This window comes from Vespa mandarinia, chromosome 1 (genome assembly GCF_050613455.1).
Source record: "Vespa mandarinia isolate Hongniang chromosome 1, ASM5061345v1, whole genome shotgun sequence".
Taxonomy (NCBI): domain Eukaryota; kingdom Metazoa; phylum Arthropoda; class Insecta; order Hymenoptera; family Vespidae; genus Vespa; species Vespa mandarinia.
Window position 1 is genome coordinate 34,056 of NC_140810.1, and position 18,735 is coordinate 52,790.

General features: G+C 36.9%; 3 protein-coding genes and 1 non-coding gene across 15 annotated transcripts; 2 read left to right on the forward strand and 2 right to left on the reverse strand.

The window, feature by feature from the left end:
• Positions 1-504: 504 nt before the first annotated feature.
• Positions 505-5,555, reverse strand: LOC118446064 (cyclin-dependent kinase-like 4). Of its 5 annotated transcripts, none has more exons than XM_035876237.2 (5): positions 5,219-5,555; positions 2,591-2,780; positions 1,529-1,876; positions 1,121-1,387; positions 508-990 (listed from the first exon to the last, which is right to left on the reverse strand). In XM_035876237.2, exons 1-5 carry the CDS (start codon positions 5,284-5,286, stop codon positions 634-636), a joined length of 1,230 nt encoding a protein of 409 aa, XP_035732130.2. In that variant the 5' UTR covers positions 5,287-5,555; the 3' UTR covers positions 508-633. The 5 variants fall into 5 exon arrangements, with proteins under 5 accessions (XP_085511739.1, XP_035732130.2, XP_035732135.2 ...); XM_035876242.2 differs by lacking the exon at positions 5,219-5,555 and adding an exon at positions 3,927-4,424 and having other exon boundaries at positions 509-990; XM_035876243.2 differs by lacking the exon at positions 5,219-5,555 and adding an exon at positions 4,483-4,618 and having other exon boundaries at positions 510-990.
• A 162-nt stretch (positions 5,556-5,717) lies between these two features.
• LOC118446072 (uncharacterized) lies at positions 5,718-15,899 on the reverse strand. 7 transcript variants are annotated; one of them, XM_085658921.1, is made up of 16 exons: positions 15,743-15,899; positions 13,969-14,067; positions 13,728-13,900; positions 13,191-13,525; positions 12,375-12,651; positions 11,926-12,174; positions 11,384-11,811; positions 11,037-11,301; positions 9,748-10,784; positions 8,682-9,488; positions 8,150-8,541; positions 7,717-8,061; positions 7,197-7,273; positions 6,955-7,109; positions 6,765-6,835; positions 5,718-6,680 (listed from the first exon to the last, which is right to left on the reverse strand). In XM_085658921.1, the coding sequence occupies exons 2-16, from the start codon at positions 13,981-13,983 to the stop codon at positions 6,522-6,524; spliced, it is 4,785 nt and encodes a 1,594-aa protein (XP_085515047.1). In that variant the 5' UTR covers positions 13,984-14,067; positions 15,743-15,899; the 3' UTR covers positions 5,718-6,521. The 7 variants fall into 7 exon arrangements, with proteins under 7 accessions (XP_085515047.1, XP_085515050.1, XP_085515038.1 ...); XM_085658924.1 differs by having other exon boundaries at positions 8,682-9,464; positions 13,728-14,067; XM_085658912.1 differs by having other exon boundaries at positions 13,728-14,067.
• Positions 15,900-16,271: 372 nt separating this feature from the next.
• On the forward strand, positions 16,272-16,343 carry TRNAC-GCA (transfer RNA cysteine (anticodon GCA)). The gene has a single exon. It is a non-coding gene; the product is annotated as a tRNA-Cys (tRNA).
• Positions 16,344-16,843: 500 nt separating this feature from the next.
• Positions 16,844-18,592, forward strand: Yif1 (Yip1d-interacting factor 1). 2 transcript variants are annotated; one of them, XM_035876294.2, is made up of 5 exons: positions 16,844-17,064; positions 17,327-17,415; positions 17,492-17,827; positions 17,931-18,218; positions 18,351-18,592. In XM_035876294.2, the coding sequence occupies exons 1-5, from the start codon at positions 17,034-17,036 to the stop codon at positions 18,459-18,461; spliced, it is 855 nt and encodes a 284-aa protein (XP_035732187.2). In that variant the 5' UTR covers positions 16,844-17,033; the 3' UTR covers positions 18,462-18,592. The 2 variants fall into 2 exon arrangements, with proteins under 2 accessions (XP_035732187.2, XP_035732186.2); XM_035876293.2 differs by having other exon boundaries at positions 17,931-18,592.
• Positions 18,593-18,735: the final 143 nt, after the last annotated feature.

Here is an 18,735-nt window from a genome sequence, read left to right on the forward strand (position 1 = left end):
CACATCGCAATATCAATCATAAAACTGATATATACGTATTTCCTTTAACGTTATATAAAAATAAGATATAGTAAATATCGTTTACTATATTTCATTTTGATATTATAAATTCATTGGTTACTATTCATTGAATAATATGGACATAATCCTAACTAAAATACAGACGTTGTGTAACATTAATTTTCCAACGATATCAAGTTTTATGCTTATTGGCTCATAAAAAATGTATTAAATTGCTCATTTAAACGTTCGCGGATTTTCGTGCATACATAATTTATAACAAGATAGGATCTATATTTGAGAGAGAGAGAGAGAGAGAGAGAGAGAGAGAGAGAGAGAGAGAGAGAGAGAGAGAGAGAGAGAGAGAGAGAGAGAGGGAGGGAGAGAGAGAGAGAGAGAGAGAGAGAGAGAGAGAGAGAGAGAGAGAGAGAGAAAAGTGTAATCTTCAAATATATTTAATAATTAAATATATTAAGGAAAATTGTCATAAAATAATAATAATAATAATAATAATAATAATAATAATAATAATAATAATAATAATAATCATCGTCCTCGTCATCATTATCATCATATGTATAATGTATTATATATGTATAACTAACGAACCACAAGTAGATATACTTTACAATACTAATTGCAGCCTCTTATCGTAGGCAAATGATCGAAGCCTTGCTGATGTTGCATACTCGTGCTTTTAGGCCGATTGTCATTTTGACCATGCGTGACAACGTTCATTTGAGGAAGTTGCGGTAGTAGCATTTGATTGTATTTCGAATTATCAGTCCTGTATCCATGGTCTTCGATCGCATGACTATTCATCTGACTTAATCGCGTACGATCTCTGTATTTTTTGAGTTTCTCGAATTCTTCTAATTCCACGTCAGGAATTTTAAAATGAAAATTTTCAAAGTATCCATGCTGTAGAAGCTGCTCGCACGTCCACCTTACATTTGGATCTTTGTCCAAGCACTTCTCCAAAAAATCAATCTACCGATGAACATGAAAAGAATATATTTTATAGCATATCTTTTTATGAAAAATAAAATATATGGACTGTTTACGTTAATGAAGGCGATATACGATAAAAATATATAATGGCATTGATTGTAAATATTACCTGTAAGAGTGTACTGGGTCTATCAGGAAAAATATCCTTAAATGGTATAAGCTTTTGCGGCGATGGAAGTGTTATACCAGCGAAGAATTCGTTTTGCTGAAATATGGCAATGTGCCTTGGTAATAAGTCGCCTACAGTTCTTCTTATCAAATAAAGTTGGTCCACGTCCGATTTGCCAGGCCATAGGGCTTCTCCTCGTATTAATTCGGCAAATACACACCCTATTGCCCATACGTCTACGGGAGTTCCATATTGGGTATCCCCAACCTATATAAGAGATAATACGAATAGCTTAGAAAACCAGTTCTAATGATATACTCGCATAATTTAATTTAAAAAAAAAAATTCGCCCTGCGAGAGATCTTTATGAATACTTAGAGATTTGAATTTTCATTAAGAAGAATTTACCAATAATTCTGGTGCCCTGTACCATCTCGTTGCCACATATTCCGTATAATTTTCTCCAGGACTAAGCATTCGAGCAAATCCAAAATCACAAAGCTTTACAACACCCTCCGCCGTAATTAAAATATTCTCTGGTTTGACATCTCTGTGAACACAGCCAAGTCGGTGACAATAGGCAATACCTTGAAGAATTTGCCATGTAAGCTGTTTGATCATGAGATCGGGACAACCGTACGGGAATTTCTCCATCTCGTTTAAAAGTGTATGCTCGCAGTATTCAAATACCAAATGGAGCTTCCTTTTTCGTCTAAATACTTCCAAAAGGTTCACCAGATTTGGATGTTTCAAATTCTGCAGAAATAAGAATAGATATCTAACTAAGATTTGCCTCAATTTCCATGAATAAGCGTCTCTATAAGCGCGTGCGCTTTTGTACAAAAAAAAAAAAAACAAAAAAAAACAAAAAGAAACAAAAATAAAAGAAAACAAGAAAACAAGAAAGAAAAAAAGAAAAGAAAAGAAAGAAAAAAAAAGAACAACAAAACGAAAGAAATTACAAGATAATAATAATGGAAAATATAAATACGTAATTTATATCGACAAAGGGAAGGCCATGATCACAATGAATTTTAATAAAATCATGTATCGAGAAACATTTTCTCAAATAATTGAAACGTCCACGTAACGAAAGAGCAACGACCGACGCGTGCGAGCGGTTCTTCGTATATCCCAGAACACACGCCAACATATTGACCACCGCCGTATTGACCGCTGACCATTTCTCGTAAGTCGCAGTCAGCGGTTATACATTTTCATATTCATTCACGTACTATGTTCTAAATTATTCGATACGAATAAGATGCACAATTTTCTACTCTTTCATCAGCAATATAAATGAAAAACTTTTTTTGCTGGCTATTTGAGAGTTTGAATACAAGAGCAATCAATCGCAACAACTTTTTACAAGTTTTCCTATTGATCGTACAAATATGTAAATCATTTTCTCCGTACATATAGATATTCTATTTTCATTCTTACAACGATAATGAAGGTCAAAACACTGACCTTGAGCAAGCGTATCTCCCGAAGCGCAATCTTTCGTATAAGAGGATCGTCCTCCGTTTGTTGAAATTTTTTAACAGCCACCAATTTTCCTGTATGCCGATCTTTACATTGGAAGACGACTCCGTAACTACCCTCTCCAAGACGTCCCAACCGTTCGTAACGTTCCATCGCCTTGCTTGGTGCGCGAGACCTGTATAATCAAACGCGATGTCTTATTTTATATTTGACAATAAGAAAAATATCAAGAGAACTATTAAGTGTAATCAAACAACCTATATTTACATCTTAACGTCTCCTAACTTTTCTACATACTTCCGTGTCGCCTCGGTCATAGCTTTTGAATATTTTCTTACTTACCACACAGCGATCTACCACCACCATTCGCACGTGTAATATTACTTTATGTAAAAGGGAAATAAAATACATGTAATCGTTTTATTAAGAATATTACGGACATAAGAGCTGTACTAATATACAGGAACGCTGATATATAAAAATAGCGATGTTATAGAATATAAAAGAATCTAAAATCTTTTCAATTTCCCTTACTATTAGACCTACCGTATAACTAATCAGTTGATAAGTGTTTAATAAAATAAGCTAAGTACAATAGATCTTTTGAATTACACTCAACGAATTACATACATATAGGTATATATGTATATGTATGTATATGTATGTATATATATATATATATATCGCGCGAGATTTGTGATACGCACTTCTTATATTTGGCAAGGCATGGCAAGGACGTAAACTGTTGGGCAAAAAGCATGCTACGCCGGTGAAGAATGCAAACTGCACTGTCTTCATTCTCGCCGATGACCGAGGATCAAACTCTCCCCCAAGCTCGTTTGACTTTATCCATTGGACAGTACACGACGCATGCGCTCTTTTCTTCAAGGATGTTGATTTGATCATACGAACGATATTAAGATATAATAGTTATGGATATATCAAATGGATATATAAAATGAATCGTATATTTACAATCCAAAAGAAATCGTACTTAGGAAAGTCGATGGTATCGGCAAGATCTCACCTTAGACTAGAGGATCCATATTCTTCAAAGTTACGCTTGCGCGAGGTTCTTTATAAAAGTGCATACAATACTTTGAGGAGAAATACCGTGAATAATGTATCCTGCATCTTACGCGATGGTATACAAGTAGTAGATCGTTGCATGGATTTATAAAAACCTTTGCTACTCTGTGCGTATGTGTACGCGCGCACGCGTATATGTGTATGTGTGTTTTTGTGTTCACTCGGACGCTTACAAAAAAAAAAAAAAAAAGAACTTGATATGTATTGACGAATATAAAATTCGAAAACTTACCATAATGGTATAAACTGTCCATAATTCGCAAATTTTAGATCATTAACCATCTCGGTGTTGTTAACGTAATTGTGTCAATTTTCATATCAAAGAATTTTATAATGAACCTTTTGAACTAAGATTGAAAACTCCTAGTAATTTTCTAATTGCAATGACATTATACTAATGTTACGTGTAAATTAAATCGAACGATGGGCCATCATTGCCCACAAGAGGTTATGTACGTTTATATAATGTCACGCCATCGATCACAAAAATATCTTTAACTGTTTAACGAACAAATGACGATTTAACAGACGCATAAAGTAACATGTAAATAACGTCTTAAGTGCCTATTTGAAGTTTCATTAATATTACAACATCTATTCGTGTGCAACAAATATATCTTATTATTATCTTATTAATATCTTTCTCCGTGATACGCTCGTAATATGTGTGTGTGTGTGTGTGTGTGTGTGTGTGTGTGTGTGCGAGAAAGAAACGACGTGATTCTGTCGTATAACTGTTACACTAACGATTGGTTTGACAAGAGCAAAATCTGAATTTGTTTACGTACAATAGGCCGATAATAGTGTTCATTGAGCTCTTCGATCGAAACACCCTCCTTTCCACTAAACATACTGAGTAACACTAATGTGTAGAAATGTCGTTTCACGTCTTGTCGTTGAACGCACGATTATTGACGATCGATATTACGCTACAGTCGCTCCTATCTTTAGTCCATGACCGTGAAAAGCGGGAAAAGTATTTCTTTCATCGTTGTACGGACAGCGATGAAAGAAAAAATAAATAAAAAACGATATTAACAATATTGCTTTTAACAATAGCGATAGAGAACGGTAAAGATTTTATAAAAAAATATATATCTAAAGAACGATTTAAAATGAATATGTTTTTATATCCTATAGATATATTTTAAATGATTAATCCAATTACGCCACGTTTTAAAATAAACTCTTAAAAGTACCGCTTCTTGCGATACTTAAAATCAATCGCAAATTAATATTTCCATGCCTTCAACATATGTATATATATATATATATATATATATATATATATATACAGACATAGTATGCATGCGTATGATCGATGAAGGTATAATATTAGCGTCACGGTACACGCGACAAACGCGTAACGCACGCACGCCCGCGTGCATATACGTAACATATTTAAGTACGTGTAAGCACATGTGTATCGTGAATATAGATGTAAAAGATACAAAATGGATGGATTTTTATAGATTGTCGCAGATTGTATACTGTGAGTATAGACGCAGCGCTGTAAATATTTACCTTCTTGGTAGCAATGGAAGCGTACTACCAAAAAGCCAAAGCGTACTATCTTGAAGCCATTTCTCCATGCGAAAGGCACTCACAAGACGTTTCTACCTTGAATGAAAACTTTTTCTTTTGATATTAGAAATACCCTTGCAATTCGTTTAAGACACAATCGAAAACGCATAGACATTATTGACAACGTCGAATTATTCTATTAACTATGAAAATTCGATGGCACACGTTTCACCAAGATAACCTGGTCGAGTCAACGTCCATCCGTTTACTATACTACGTCATCCCCGAGGGGATCGATATTCCGTAACAATAGTTCTATTCGCGCTTCAACCACACGCAACGTCGACTTGTCCCTTGGATTATTAACTACCTTTAGTTATTATATATATATATATATATATATATATATATATATATATATATATATTACGATTATCGTATTATATTATTCGAAGAGAACACAAATAGGCCTTGCCTATCGATATTTCTGAATGGACAAAATGAAATAATTGTTTGAACTTTAACTGAGGAAATGGACGATATAATTGGTTGATAAAAGTATTCAAATGGAAGAATGGAAGATTTGTAACGTTTTGTATAACTTTATACGGCCAATTTTAATGTATGTACATATATGTATGTGTGATCGATAACGTCGGTTGGTTATACCGATAATGCATAATAGAACCTACAGTAATAATATAGTCTTTATCGTATAGTATATTTTTGTTAATTAATCGTACGTAATATATGTTACATTTACACGGTCACCAATATAAACGCAAATAATTAAATTTATCCATTCAAGTAACCGATAATCGAATAATATATAATTATAGTTAAGATATTGGGTTACCTTAGATAACATATATAATATATTTTGCTTGAAAATTAATTGTCAAAGATAGAAAATTAATGGAATAAAAAAGAAAAATTTATCACCAATACCTATAATATGTATGTTATATAAAAATTTATACCACAAGCATTCATTCCGCGTTGATCTCTGTATTGAAATGTAATCTGGTAATTCGCAAAATAGTATTTGGAAAGTAATATGATGCTAAAATAGAATAAATATTATGATTTTTAAATAAATAAAATTAAATTCGACTTCTCACTTTCTCTTTCAAAAAGAAACGTCAGAGTACGAAGTTAATACATAAACGAGGCGAGATATCGCTTATATCTCACATGTATCTATGTTATATTATATGTGTGTGTGTGTGTGTGTGTGTATTTATATATATATATATATATATATGTACGTATATAAGTATATATACTATATATAACGGGCATTTTAAACGCTCGTAGCACTTCGTTTCATAGAATGAGACGATTTCGTTGTTCCTTGACTTTCTCCTCTAACGGTAAATGTAACGAAATATCTTTTGGTACAATCCAGCCTTTCAGCTGGTAGTGCGATGACTTGTTTCTCGTCTCCGTGAGTTACTTCCACCTATGATCAAACAAATTTGATCTATTTCTATTTAATAATTATGCAGATGATAAAAATGGAAGATAAGAAAAAATTTTCAATTACCGTCATTTGTCCTTTTCCACGAGTCTCTATTTTTGGAAAGTGATCCGCTCGTTCTTGCGCCTCTCCGCCAACTACAATCATCGTCTATTATCAAAATAGGAAAGGTCAAGCATTTAACGAATTATCGGAAGTCGCATAATAGGTACTTAGGTATCTAAGTACTTTTAATAAGCGAACGCACATAACTTACTATAAGTGTAAACAGGTACTGAGGTATAGGCAGTTGTGGCATGATGACACCGATGAGTTCTTTGGGTGCAATATTTTGCATCTGTACAAAAATTTGGCGTGGCTGGTCTCCTTTGTAATTTCCTCAACTGTTCGTATAAGAACGCTTCGAAGTGTCTGTCGAGTATGGAGGATAAAATCAAATGTACAATTTCAAATGTTAAACCTTACTTTGTTAACAATAGGATTGGAAATGCTGAAAACCTGAAGGTCAATGGTTGATCGTATTTAGCAACACCAAGGGTTGGACCAGTCATGCCAGCTTTATGAAATGACTCGACCTAGAAATTATTTCAAAAGATTCGATCGGTCTGCATGATGATGTAGCGTAAATGTTGTCATATGACTATTCGATATTCCGATCAGATAAAGTACCGACAAAATAAAGCATTCGTGTATATCTCATATTTATCATATAGAAATGTTGTGCGCAATTAACGATGAAATATTATATTTTAATATGTACACCCACCGTACGCGAGTCGCGACCATTGAAATACCTATACATATGTAAGTACATAAGTTGTGTGAATAATGTGACGTATACATATAGTAATATAGTATTAAGATTCTCTCTCTCTCTCTCTCTCTCTCTCTCTCTCTCTCTCTCTCTCTCTCTCTCTCTTTCGCTTTTCTTTTTTTTTTAAGGATAAACTATTGTATATAAAATGAAGCGTCGACGAATATCAATTCTCTCTACCTCTTCCAATTCCTACCTTCTTACCTGTCTTTTAACCAAAACTTGCTCATTAGCTCTACCATGCCTAATCTGCAATCTCTTGAGTTCCATCAATTGAAAAAAGATCTTCCTTTCCAGGTGATAACGACGAAGACTAATCTGAACATCTCTCGTGATGGTATCTACATTGATCGCATGATGTTTCTCCATCTTTGAATAGTCAGCCACGTTCCTTCTCTTTGGTATTCTAGAAATTCTTGGACTTGGTTCTATACCACTATCTCTACCACCACTGTCACGACGACACTGTTTCGTACACTGTCGAAGACGTTGATCCTCTGCTGTAATCTTAAGAATCTTTCCCGAGTGCGTGCATGGTCTTCTCTGTACCTGGTAACAGGGACATTATTAAAGAAAGTTATTACATTTTCCGTTATTTCAACGCGTAAAGTAACGTAAACGAGCGTCGTCAATTTACCTGAGGTAAAGTAACGATACCCGAATTCCTGGATTTACCGACGTCCAGGCTCCTATAAGCCTCTTCCTCGCTTTTACCCGGCAAAACTCTAATAACACCCATTTCGTTATTTTCTTCTGGCTCTGTATCACGTTCTCCGTCTTCTCCGATAACCTTTCTAATCTCCTTATCGATCTCTTCATCCTCTTCATCCCATTCCGGGCTCTCGATAACGGCAACTATTGCACTGCGATCGAGAGAACGCTCCCCCGACTTGTCAAATAAATTTTTGATCTTACTCGATCCTTTCACTAGATTCGAAGAGCACTCAGCCCCTTCCATTTGTTTTCTCGCTGAAGCTCTTGAACACCTTGAACGTTTCGTTGTTCCCGTCGGCGAGCCATCCTTGTTCTCTGATAGATAGTAATATATATATATATATATATATATATATATAAGTACAATGTTCATCTTTTTACTTCGATGAATGTTCTTACGAGCTAATCGAATAAATTAAATATAACCTATAACTATTATAAATGTGCCCATTTACCTTTACTCGAGAATGCTTTTTCCTCGCTCGTAGAAGACTTGGTACTTGCATCTATTTGTACAATCTTGACTTTATTAGGCTCACTTGGTGCTTTATGTCCGTCGGATTTTACTTCGAGAACGTTACTCCTCGCGAGAACTGGAGTATTCGTTCTCGAAAAGTCATTCTCATTCTCTCGCATCAATACGGAATCTCTAGAATCTGAAGATAATTCCACAGATTTGCCACGCGCGGAATCTATTTGTTCCTTATCCTCGGAGAAGAAGTCATTGCTGAAAGGAGCATCGAAAGAAGTCGACGATAACTCCTCTCGGGTTTTAAATGATTCTTTGTTCGCTAATGTAAACCCATCGGTGATAATATTCCCTTTGCAAGTTTCTACGGAAGCAATATTTTCCAAGATTTCTAAAGGAACATCTTTTTCTAATGTACCGCTTATATCGTGTTTCTCCATCGTCTCAGTTACTTCTTCCGATCCCCGTTTCTCGCTTTCTACTTTTGAAAGTTCTTCTAACGCCAAAGTTGGCAACTCCTCTCGAAATGATCCTTCCAATGTATGCAAATCTTGCAAATCTATCTCTGAAGTCAAACCATCATTCACCGCATCCACGCAGCTTGCGACGTCTTTCGCGGGACTCGGCGATATATCAAGAATTTTTCTATCGCCTTTCGTATTAATAAAAGAATCTTCCTGATGTTCAATCTTCCCCCGTTGATCTTGCGCCTCCTGAGAATCCGATGAAGTTCTTTCGGGTTCATTTACATGGTGTGCGCACAACCTACCTAGTGAATGTTTTCTATAGAAAACTAAGTTAAAATAAAATATTTTTAATTTTGAAAAAATATAATATGGATCGTGCTTTTCGAGTCTCCTAGGAACACAGATAATAATACTGTACATACAGTACTTATCTGTGTGCGCGCGCGTGTATACACACATATCTTATAAAAAATAACTCAGTCTATAGCTTTCATTCCGAATGAAGGAAAATTTGGTTGCTTGGTCTCTTCGATTGGTTAAAAACTGAAATTTATCGTAAATATTATTATATATATAAGGTCTTACCTTCCACTGCTTCGACGTCTCCTACCATCCTCTTATCATCACCACTCCTTTCGCTATCATTCTCATTCTTATCCTTGATCCCATTGCGCATATTTTCGAGGCCCTTCTTTAAATCCTTAGCCTTCGTTACTAGCGAATTAGATAGTTGTTCGGATTTCGCATAGACATCGTCGACCTTACTTTCCAATACTTCGCAATTTTTGTCCATCATCTCCTTCTCCGAACCATCTTCAAAAGTGACTTCCTTCGATATTTCGATCGTAGACTTTGGAGTGTCCGGACCTTGATCTTTGTGGACCATAGCCGTAACGAGAACTCGTTCGACGGTTTCGTGGCTCGTACTATCGGTAACGTCTCCTCTGTGATTATATCGACTTTCAACGAAGGACATTCCCATATCCTCCGGCGTGGACGACTTCGACGCGACTTCGTCAACGCCAACAACGTCCTTATATCCTTCTTCATCTGTTTCTTTCTTGTCGGAGTATGGCCGATGATCCACGCAGGCATCCTCCTCGGATGCCTCATCGTATACCTTATCGGACGGCATCGTAAATTCACTGGATTCCGACTTTTGACTTTTCAAGTTGCGTTTATGAGACTCTCTTATTCTACCATCTTTCGAATTCTCTTTCGACATTTTTGCTTTTCCTCCGGACACAATTTTTTCGCACTTTTTCTTCTCGACGGACGTCCTGACAACGATTACTTCCAAACTGTCGTCGGTACCGCTGTGTTCGTCTTGATCGCTCTTAATCACCGATTGCAAATGCCTCAGATTGGCTCGATTTGTTTCAACCTCGGATCTCGATCTCTTTTTAATCTTGTCCGCACGAGATTTTGATCTTCGTCTCTCGAACTTACGCCGAAAATACGTCCTTACCGTTCCGTTCTTCCCTAAATCTTCTTGGAGGCTATCGTCGCTGTAATTTATAGACGATTCGCTGTAATTATCCTTGGATCTCCCTGTAACTCGTCTTTTTCTTCCTTTTCTCGTAAACTTTTTTTCATCGGTATCCATGCGATTTTCGTCGTATCTGAAAAGAAAAGAAAAGAAAAAAAAAAAAAAAGGAACAAAAAAGTCATATGCTCGCGTAACGCGAATCGGTAACAATCGGAAAGAAGCCGCCGCGTAAGTGATCACGATAATAATTAAATTCTATCGATATACATCGAGCAGATTCTATAGATGTTAGTTACTATAATTTATAAAAATTTCCGAGATTACACGTATATAACCAGATTACACGATATCCGATTAAATTTCTATTCGAAGAAATAGTGCATACCTCGCAGACTCGCTTCTGCTTCGTCGTTGGCGTTCTTTTCTCGGAGATGCCTTCTTGGAGAATCGTACTTCTTCTTCGCTGAAACTTCGACTGTCTCGTCGTAACAATTTCTTGGAATTTCCTCTCTTTCGCGTTCTCTTTTCGATCCATCGTTCCTCGTAATAGACACGAGGAGCCTTATGTCGATGATAATCCCACCTTGGAGGGCTGCCTTCCGTATCCGTGCCACTCTCTGTACGCTCAACTCGAAGTTTAGCGGTATAAACTAATCGTAAGAGAGAAACAATTGAATTGAAGCAGATTGAAATTATGCCCGGCACTCGACGTATTCTGACCATTGTACTGACCTTTTCCAGTGGACGTAGCCCTATGGTCTCTTAATCGTTGAGCAGTGGTGCCACCGTGCATTTGAATCAATTTAGCACAATCTCTGTGACCTCTGTAAAGGGCAGCGTCCAAAGCGGTCATCGTATTACCCTTGTTAGTTCTTAAAATCGCATTTATTCTCGCACCGTGATCCAAGAGCACCTTGCAACCATCCAAATGACCATGAAGTGCTGCCACATGAAGAGGCGTCTTACCGTCTTGCGTAGCGATATCCAACATACTCGGACGCTTTTTAGCCAACCATCTGAGCAGTTCGATTCTTCCAGAAGCCGCGGCCTCGTGAGCAACGCCCGTGCCTCGTACCGTTCTAGCGTGCAACGAGCCACCATGCTGTGCCAGAATTTTTAACGTTTCCAATTGACCCTTGGCTGCTGCGCATAGGGCCGGCCTGAAAACGTATAAACGTATTCCTATTTACTCATTACTTTTTTATCCCATAGATTCGTTTTAATGATCGTTTTAATGATCGTTGCAACCGATCAACGTTGGCGTCCCAACTTACGTTCTACCCTTTCGATCTTGTCGATTTGGATCGGCCCCTAATTTAAGAATCAAGGACGTGGCGTCGGCGTGACCGAGCGTAGCGGCATAGTGCAGAGCGGAACAACCGTTGTCATCTACGTGATCGGGCTGGGATCCGCATAAATTAATCAACGCTTCGACGCATCTCGCATGACCTCTCGACGCGGCGCAATGAAGCGCCGTTAAACCGTCCTTGTCCGATGCTCCTGCGGCCGCAGCTCCCCCGGCCCTTTATCATTTATCAGTACCAACGAAAGAGAGTTATCTATCGTTTATTTATTATCTTGGAATATTTTTCCTCCCTCCCGATATTCTATCTCGTATAATAGATACGTATATAGATATTCCCATAACATAGTAAATGGATAGATATAGATATCATTCGTATATGTCAGATAGTTAGATAGTTAGAAAGTATATTAAAATTACCTTGCCAAGGCCAAAATTGCCTCGACGCTACCGGCACTGGCCGCCCATAAGATCGCCTGCCGTCCGTCTTCGTCCTTCGCATTAACGTCAGCGCCGAATTCTATAAGAGTTTGCAAAACCTTTAAGCCAACTTTCTTCGGTACGGCAAGTTCGGCGGTCGCTGCGGCGCCGCAACATTGCGCGGCGTAATGAAGAGGCGAGCCTCCGCGAAGATCCGGCGTTGAAGGCCGAGCGCCAGCAGCTAAGATCAGACGTACGCATTCCGCTTCTCCGCAAACTGTAAACAAGCGAAAAAGCAATAAAAAAGGGATATATACCTAGGAATATATCAACCTATCTATATCGCACGGTAGCACGCTTTAGGCAGCTTGGATATTTACCGATAACATCTACGGTCAATTCTTAGCAATACGATCTTTAGCAACGTCTTGCGTGTTGCTCGCTAAACGTGCTCGGAATTACGTCACCTCGCGGTGGGTCGACTCTACCCACTGACTCTACTCAAGACTCACGATACTTTCCTTTTTTTTTTTTTTTTTTTCTTTTCTTTTAACATACAAAATTTAACACACAAATTTCAATAGAAAGATAAATCATTCTTATGAGAACGCCTCTATTATTTACACCAATCCGATAATCCGGATATTAAAAATTTGTAAATTTCTACATTACTTTAATGTAATATGTAAGAGCCGTGTTCTTAATTTTTCCTTTTTTTTTTCTTTTTCTATTTATTTTTCTATCGAAGAAAAAAGACATCCATTATTTGTATTTGCCCAACGAGAATTTAATAATTAACTCTGCCAAGATCCCTACCGGTAGCCCAATGAAGAACGCTGTGACCTTCCAAATCTTTGGCATTGACGTCGGCGCCGTTCGCCAACAATACGGCCACCAACTGCGTATCGCCGGCAATGACTGCGAGATGAAGAGGCGTATGTCCCTCGGCATCGGGAGCGTTGACCAATTCTGGTGCCGCTGAAGCTACGGCACCACCCGTTCCTGCGTCCATACAGTAATGAAGTGCACTTCTTAACGTTCGATCTCTATAACCGATGCTCTCCTCTTGCTCCCTCAATAGTCTCAAGACTTTGTGTCTGTCGGCCTGCTGGCAAGCGTGCATCAAAGGTGTGGCGCCAATTTGCAACACTCTACGAAAGTAGCCATTTCAATTGTAATAAATTCATGTCCCATTTAAAATCATGAAGATTCTCATTTCCATTAGGAAGTAGGTATTCCGGTAATAGTTACTCGTAGGTACTTGGTGTTGTCTTTATAGAGAATAAAGAGAGAGAGAGAGAAAAAAAAAAGAAGAAAAAAAAAAGAATGTATAGATCCCATCCAAGACCTTACCTGTAAGGTCTCTTCTTATGATGATTTTGATAGCATGTAGGATAAACGAAGTCACGCGAGCACGTATTAACAACAGGCTTTAGTTTCTGTCGGCGATTCGTAGAAGGTGTCAATGGCGGCAAGGACAGATCGGCCAGGCGTTCCTGCTTCTTCGTTTGAGCCTTCTCTGGAAGCTTCAAAGGTATAGGTGGGGTCTTAGTGTCCATGCCCGTCTTTGACACCGTTTCTCGACTAATACAACCTCGCGTAAGAACATCTTCTGCCTTGTAGACGGATCGAACTCATCGTGCGGAAGAAAATCCGCCCGGTCTCGACGTCCGTCGACGAATGTGGGTCGACGCTTAAAAGAAGTAGTTCGATGAATTTTCTTAAAACCTTTCTTAAAAGAATATAGACAATGCCGATAATCGAATCGTTAATCGTACGTCTATATATAACTATCCAAAACGTACGTAAATATAATTATTGGATTGTGTCAGGGTGTTGTGTCTGTCTACGTACCATTGTCTTTATTACTTTTCTTTTTTTTTTTTTTTTTTAATTATTAGAGAAACTTTTGTCCGTGTATATCGTCCAAGCGGAATAATTTAACATCAAACTAACGTATAATAATTCGTTAGTGTTAATGATAACTCACGCCTGTCAACGATATGCCGAGGGAATAAAATGAGCCAATGTCGATTTGCTTACGGATGATTAGCTTTCGTACCAAGATGAGAGTCCCGATCACATTGATTGAACTACTAGTTCTTTCTAACTAGTGATGTTCACATTTTAATGATGTGCTTCGTAGAAGCTAACCGAGGAACCACTATCGTTACATCCAGTCCAGTTCCAAATTTAAAGCTCGGTTACTGACCACGTGGTAGACTGACCAGGTCACTCGATACCATAGAAACCAACCGTCACAACATTTGACACCGATAAAGAACCATAATGGAAAATCTCACGGCAAGGTCGCCACGTGTTTAATTCTATTATATCAGCTTATTTCATATTTTATATGCTCTAGACACATTAATGATTATCCTTTTATATATCGGTAATCAATTGTTTCGCGACGATAATGCAATGATCATATAATTTTGTGAATGCATATATAATATACTATCGCATGTCGGTATCGTCAACATTTTCAATCTTTCAAATAGAATCATACTATTGTAATAAATTCTCCGGCGCGTTACGTATAAGTGCGCGAGAATATTGATGGATTGATAAAGATTATCTCATCCAAGAAAATCTATCGTATACATTTCCTTCGAAGATTGTTTAACGATTCATCCCATTAATTATTTCTTCTCGTTCCATATACTTAGTAAATGGGACCGATGGGACTTATGTACTTGCGTCAAATTAATCTCATCTCAATGAAATAATTTTTATCTTACAATCGGTAAAATGATGAGGTAATGCGAAAGGTTTAATTATTCTTTGCCAATGGACGTAACTTGAAAAAATTCGCACAACATACATACACACGTACATGCATGCATATGTGTATCGCATATGTAGAAGCGTCCCACGTGCGCGCGTGCCGTAACGTGTGGATGACTGAAAATCGTTATTTCGTTGATTCACTCTGCTACACGTCAATCGTTATTACTCCGTTAATAATTCGTTGAGACCTTCGCTATTCGTGATTCTGAATCACGTGTTAGAAAATTTCTGATATCGTAATATCATATAGTTCGTCTGAGATATAACGTGCGTTATATTATTTTGGTTGCAAAATAATTTTCAACATTCCGTCCTCATTGTTTGTGACATATTCGATATTACAGATATTACAGATGTGACATTGGTACGCGTCTATATATTAATATGTAATAACTAAATAGTACGATATAAATTGAAAGCTTGGCTGGCTACTCGTCGCATTAAGCTTTTATTACCTCCCAGGTATTGATCATTAATATAAATATAAATGATCGTTCGCTATTAATTATAAAGGCGAAAACGTATAATAAACGTAAATATTTGTATGAAATATTTTGGATTAATTAAAAACTTACTTCAAGAATATTATAATATGTCGTAAAACGTCTCCTTCGAATTCATCGTGACTAGAAAAAGGGCGCGAATTCGAAATTTGAATCCTAAGATGGAAGATGAACGATAAGATTCTACCACGCGGATTGTTTTTCACGAAAGTGAGAAACACACCTTACTACTGTACGGTATATACTGACGTTCTGTTAGACTACCGACTATGTAATATAGAGGAGGTTGCCTGGTTACTCTTCGCTACAGTAGCGTAACAACAGTAGGCTTGCTTGTATAATAAAAATATGTCTTGGCGCGATTAATTTTTCTAATGCAATTTGATTTTATATTCATACCTGCATACTTTTTCCTACAAAAAATCTACTATGTTACCATTCGTCTGTCGTCTTTCATAAAAGTTTCCTTCTGTGTGTGCATGTATGTATGTCTGATACATATATATACATATATATATATATATATATATATATATATATAAATGTATGCATACATAGACAAGAACAGTATATACGTTTTACGTTCGTTGAACGTACGAACGGGGGTATAGCTCAGTGGTAGAGCATTCGACTGCAGATCGAGAGGTCCCCGGTTCAAACCCGGGTGCCCCCTCTTAAACGTTTTTTTTTGTCTCTTATAATCTCTTATAAAATTCATCGGTAAAAGAGAGTAGTCTTCATTTACTTTAATAATCACTTAAGCTCTAAAATATCATCACATTTGGAAAAGAATTATATTATCTTTTAACATGATAAATCTGATTGAGACCCGTAATTATAATTTTATTTAATAACTAAATTGTATATGGCATATACAATTTAGTATTGTATACTCTATACGCACGTATTAAAAATTTTTATTAAACACCATGCGAAACAATGTTTTGCGAGAGGGGACCCCACCAACCGAAGTAGTCTACATTTGTGACAGTTCATTCACATTGAAAATAATCGACATGAAATAATGATATGATGAAGAAACGAAGATACGATTGGCATCGTATATTTCTTTGCAATTTCGTTTCGATCTAATAAATATAAATATTCTTGCATGTAGTATCCTTATGGATGATAGAAGAAGGATCGAAAATTGTGTTGGTAGGACTGTCGAGTAGCGGGAGACCGTAGAACTAGAGAACGTCGAAATATGACGTAGATCGATCGTAGTGTCCCGTGTGTTTTCGACTTCCAACCTATTACGAATAATTCGAATAAGCGGACCTAAAATAGAAAGCTGAGTATTCAACGTTAAACGTTTTAACATTTAAGAAAAGTGACAATTTGCTTGGCGATAAAATAAAAGATGAATTACAAGCAATCAGGTGCACGCCGTGGTAAGTACCATAAGTATCATATCAATCGTTCGATTCGAAAGATAAATTCTACTCTTACCCAAATACATATACTATACATTGTTGAGAGTATATTCTCGTGAATTTCCTTTTTCGCGAATTACCTTCCTCTCGATTAATTCATCTTTTGAATAAGAAAAATTAAAGTAAGACACAATTACATAGCAATGGAGGTTATGTTAGGCTATATATCCGCAAATCAGGCACCATTGTTCGTTTATGAAAAGTACATGTTATCAAACAGGTAAGCCAAAGAGATTATTAGATCCGTCGGCTGGTCTATCAACGCTCCCTATCCCAACGGTACAAAACACGTATATGTACAATCAGCAGGTAAATCATATGCCAGATATGAGATATAGTCTTCATATATCGTAGAATAATTTTGATCTTTCTGCGCTTTCGCAAGGTACCTGTAAACAACGGCTTATCACCGGAATATATTTTCAATATCCAAGAACAAGATCCGTCGTCCCCTCACGGATTTAATCAGTCGTCGATGCAGCAATATGTACGTAACGAGGGCAATGCCGAGAGCTATTCCAGTTCCCAGTTTGCGGCTCAAATATTGTCGCAGCCGGTCGTTACCAATATGGCCGTACAATACGGAAATGCTTTGGTAGGCTCGGGAAGGCAACAGTTTGAAAAATATGTGCCAGTTAGAGCATTAAAGTATTACTTCGCCGTGGATACTAATTACGTCTTTGGAAAACTAGCAATTTTGTTCTTCCCGTTCACTCATAAAGTAAGATTAAAAAGATGATCTAGAGACAAAGACTATTTATAATTAATCGTTTAACGCATTTAAATCCGGTTTAATTTAAAATGCGACATAATGCTGTTAACAGGACTGGACTGTAAAGTACGAACAGGATGTGCCCATGCAACCACGTTACGAAAAGAATGCGCCAGACATGTATATCCCGATGATGTCGTTTTTAACTTACGTAGTACTAGCGGGCTTGGTTTTAGGTGCTCAAGAACGTTTCAACCCTGAACAACTTAGTATATTAGCTAGTTCTGTATTGGCCTGGGGTGTAATAGAACTAATAGTCCATACTGTCAGTTTGTACATAATGAATATCGAAACGAGCCTGGCCACGTTGGATCTTTTGGCCTACTGCGGATATAAATATGTTGGTATAAATGCAGCATTGTTAAGCTCATTGCCATTTAGAAAATTTGGCTATTATGCAGCATTGTTATATTTTAGTGCGACATTAGCATTTTTTCTCATGAGATCTTTAAAGCTAAGAGTTATTCCGCAGGGTCAGATTTCGTACACAGCCAACGGCAATAGAAGAAGACTTTACTTTATATTTTTTGTAGCGATTATTCAACCCTTATTGATGTGGTGGCTGTCTTATCATTTAATATAAATAAATGAAAAATAAAAATAAAAAAGAAAGAACGACGAATGTAAAGTTATCACTTTAAGAAATAAATGAAATGTATATTTATTATGATATATCGATTATACATTTTTCTAATAAAAATTGTACGGACATAATATTGCATTGCTATTTATTATACCGAACTTTTTATAACGACGAATTAGATTAATCGACCTAGAAATGTTACGTGTTTTAAATGTTTATGATGCAACGTATTTGCCACGTACACGGGATATCGTACGTATTGTACGATACTGTA

What these genes read in the sequence shown, in the direction of transcription:
- LOC118446064 (XM_035876237.2), bottom strand. Translation starts at nt 5,286, where the DNA reads ATGGAGAAATGGCTTCAAGATAGTACGCTTTGGCTTTTTGGTAGTACG. An exon ending in CTTCCATTGCTACCAAGAAG is followed by an intron (nt 2,781 to 5,218) that starts GTAAATATTTAC and finishes TTGATTATACAG; the next exon opens with GTCTCGCGCACCAAGCAAGG. An exon ending in GACCCAGTACACTCTTACAG is followed by an intron (nt 991 to 1,120) that starts GTAATATTTACA and finishes GTTCATCGGTAG; the next exon opens with ATTGATTTTTTGGAGAAGTG.
- LOC118446072 (XM_085658912.1), bottom strand. Translation starts at nt 13,933, where the DNA reads ATGGACACTAAGACCCCACCTATACCTTTGAAGCTTCCAGAGAAGGCT. An exon ending in GATCAACCATTGACCTTCAG is followed by an intron (nt 7,110 to 7,196) that starts GTTTTCAGCATT and finishes CATACTCGACAG; the next exon opens with ACACTTCGAAGCGTTCTTAT. An exon ending in GTGGAAAAGGACAAATGACG is followed by an intron (nt 6,681 to 6,764) that starts GTAATTGAAAAT and finishes GTTTGATCATAG; the next exon opens with GTGGAAGTAACTCACGGAGA.
- Yif1 (XM_035876293.2), top strand. Translation starts at nt 17,034, where the DNA reads ATGAATTACAAGCAATCAGGTGCACGCCGTG. An exon ending in GCAATCAGGTGCACGCCGTG is followed by an intron (nt 17,065 to 17,326) that starts GTAAGTACCATA and finishes GTTATCAAACAG; the next exon opens with GTAAGCCAAAGAGATTATTA. An exon ending in TCTTCCCGTTCACTCATAAA is followed by an intron (nt 17,828 to 17,930) that starts GTAAGATTAAAA and finishes TGCTGTTAACAG; the next exon opens with GACTGGACTGTAAAGTACGA.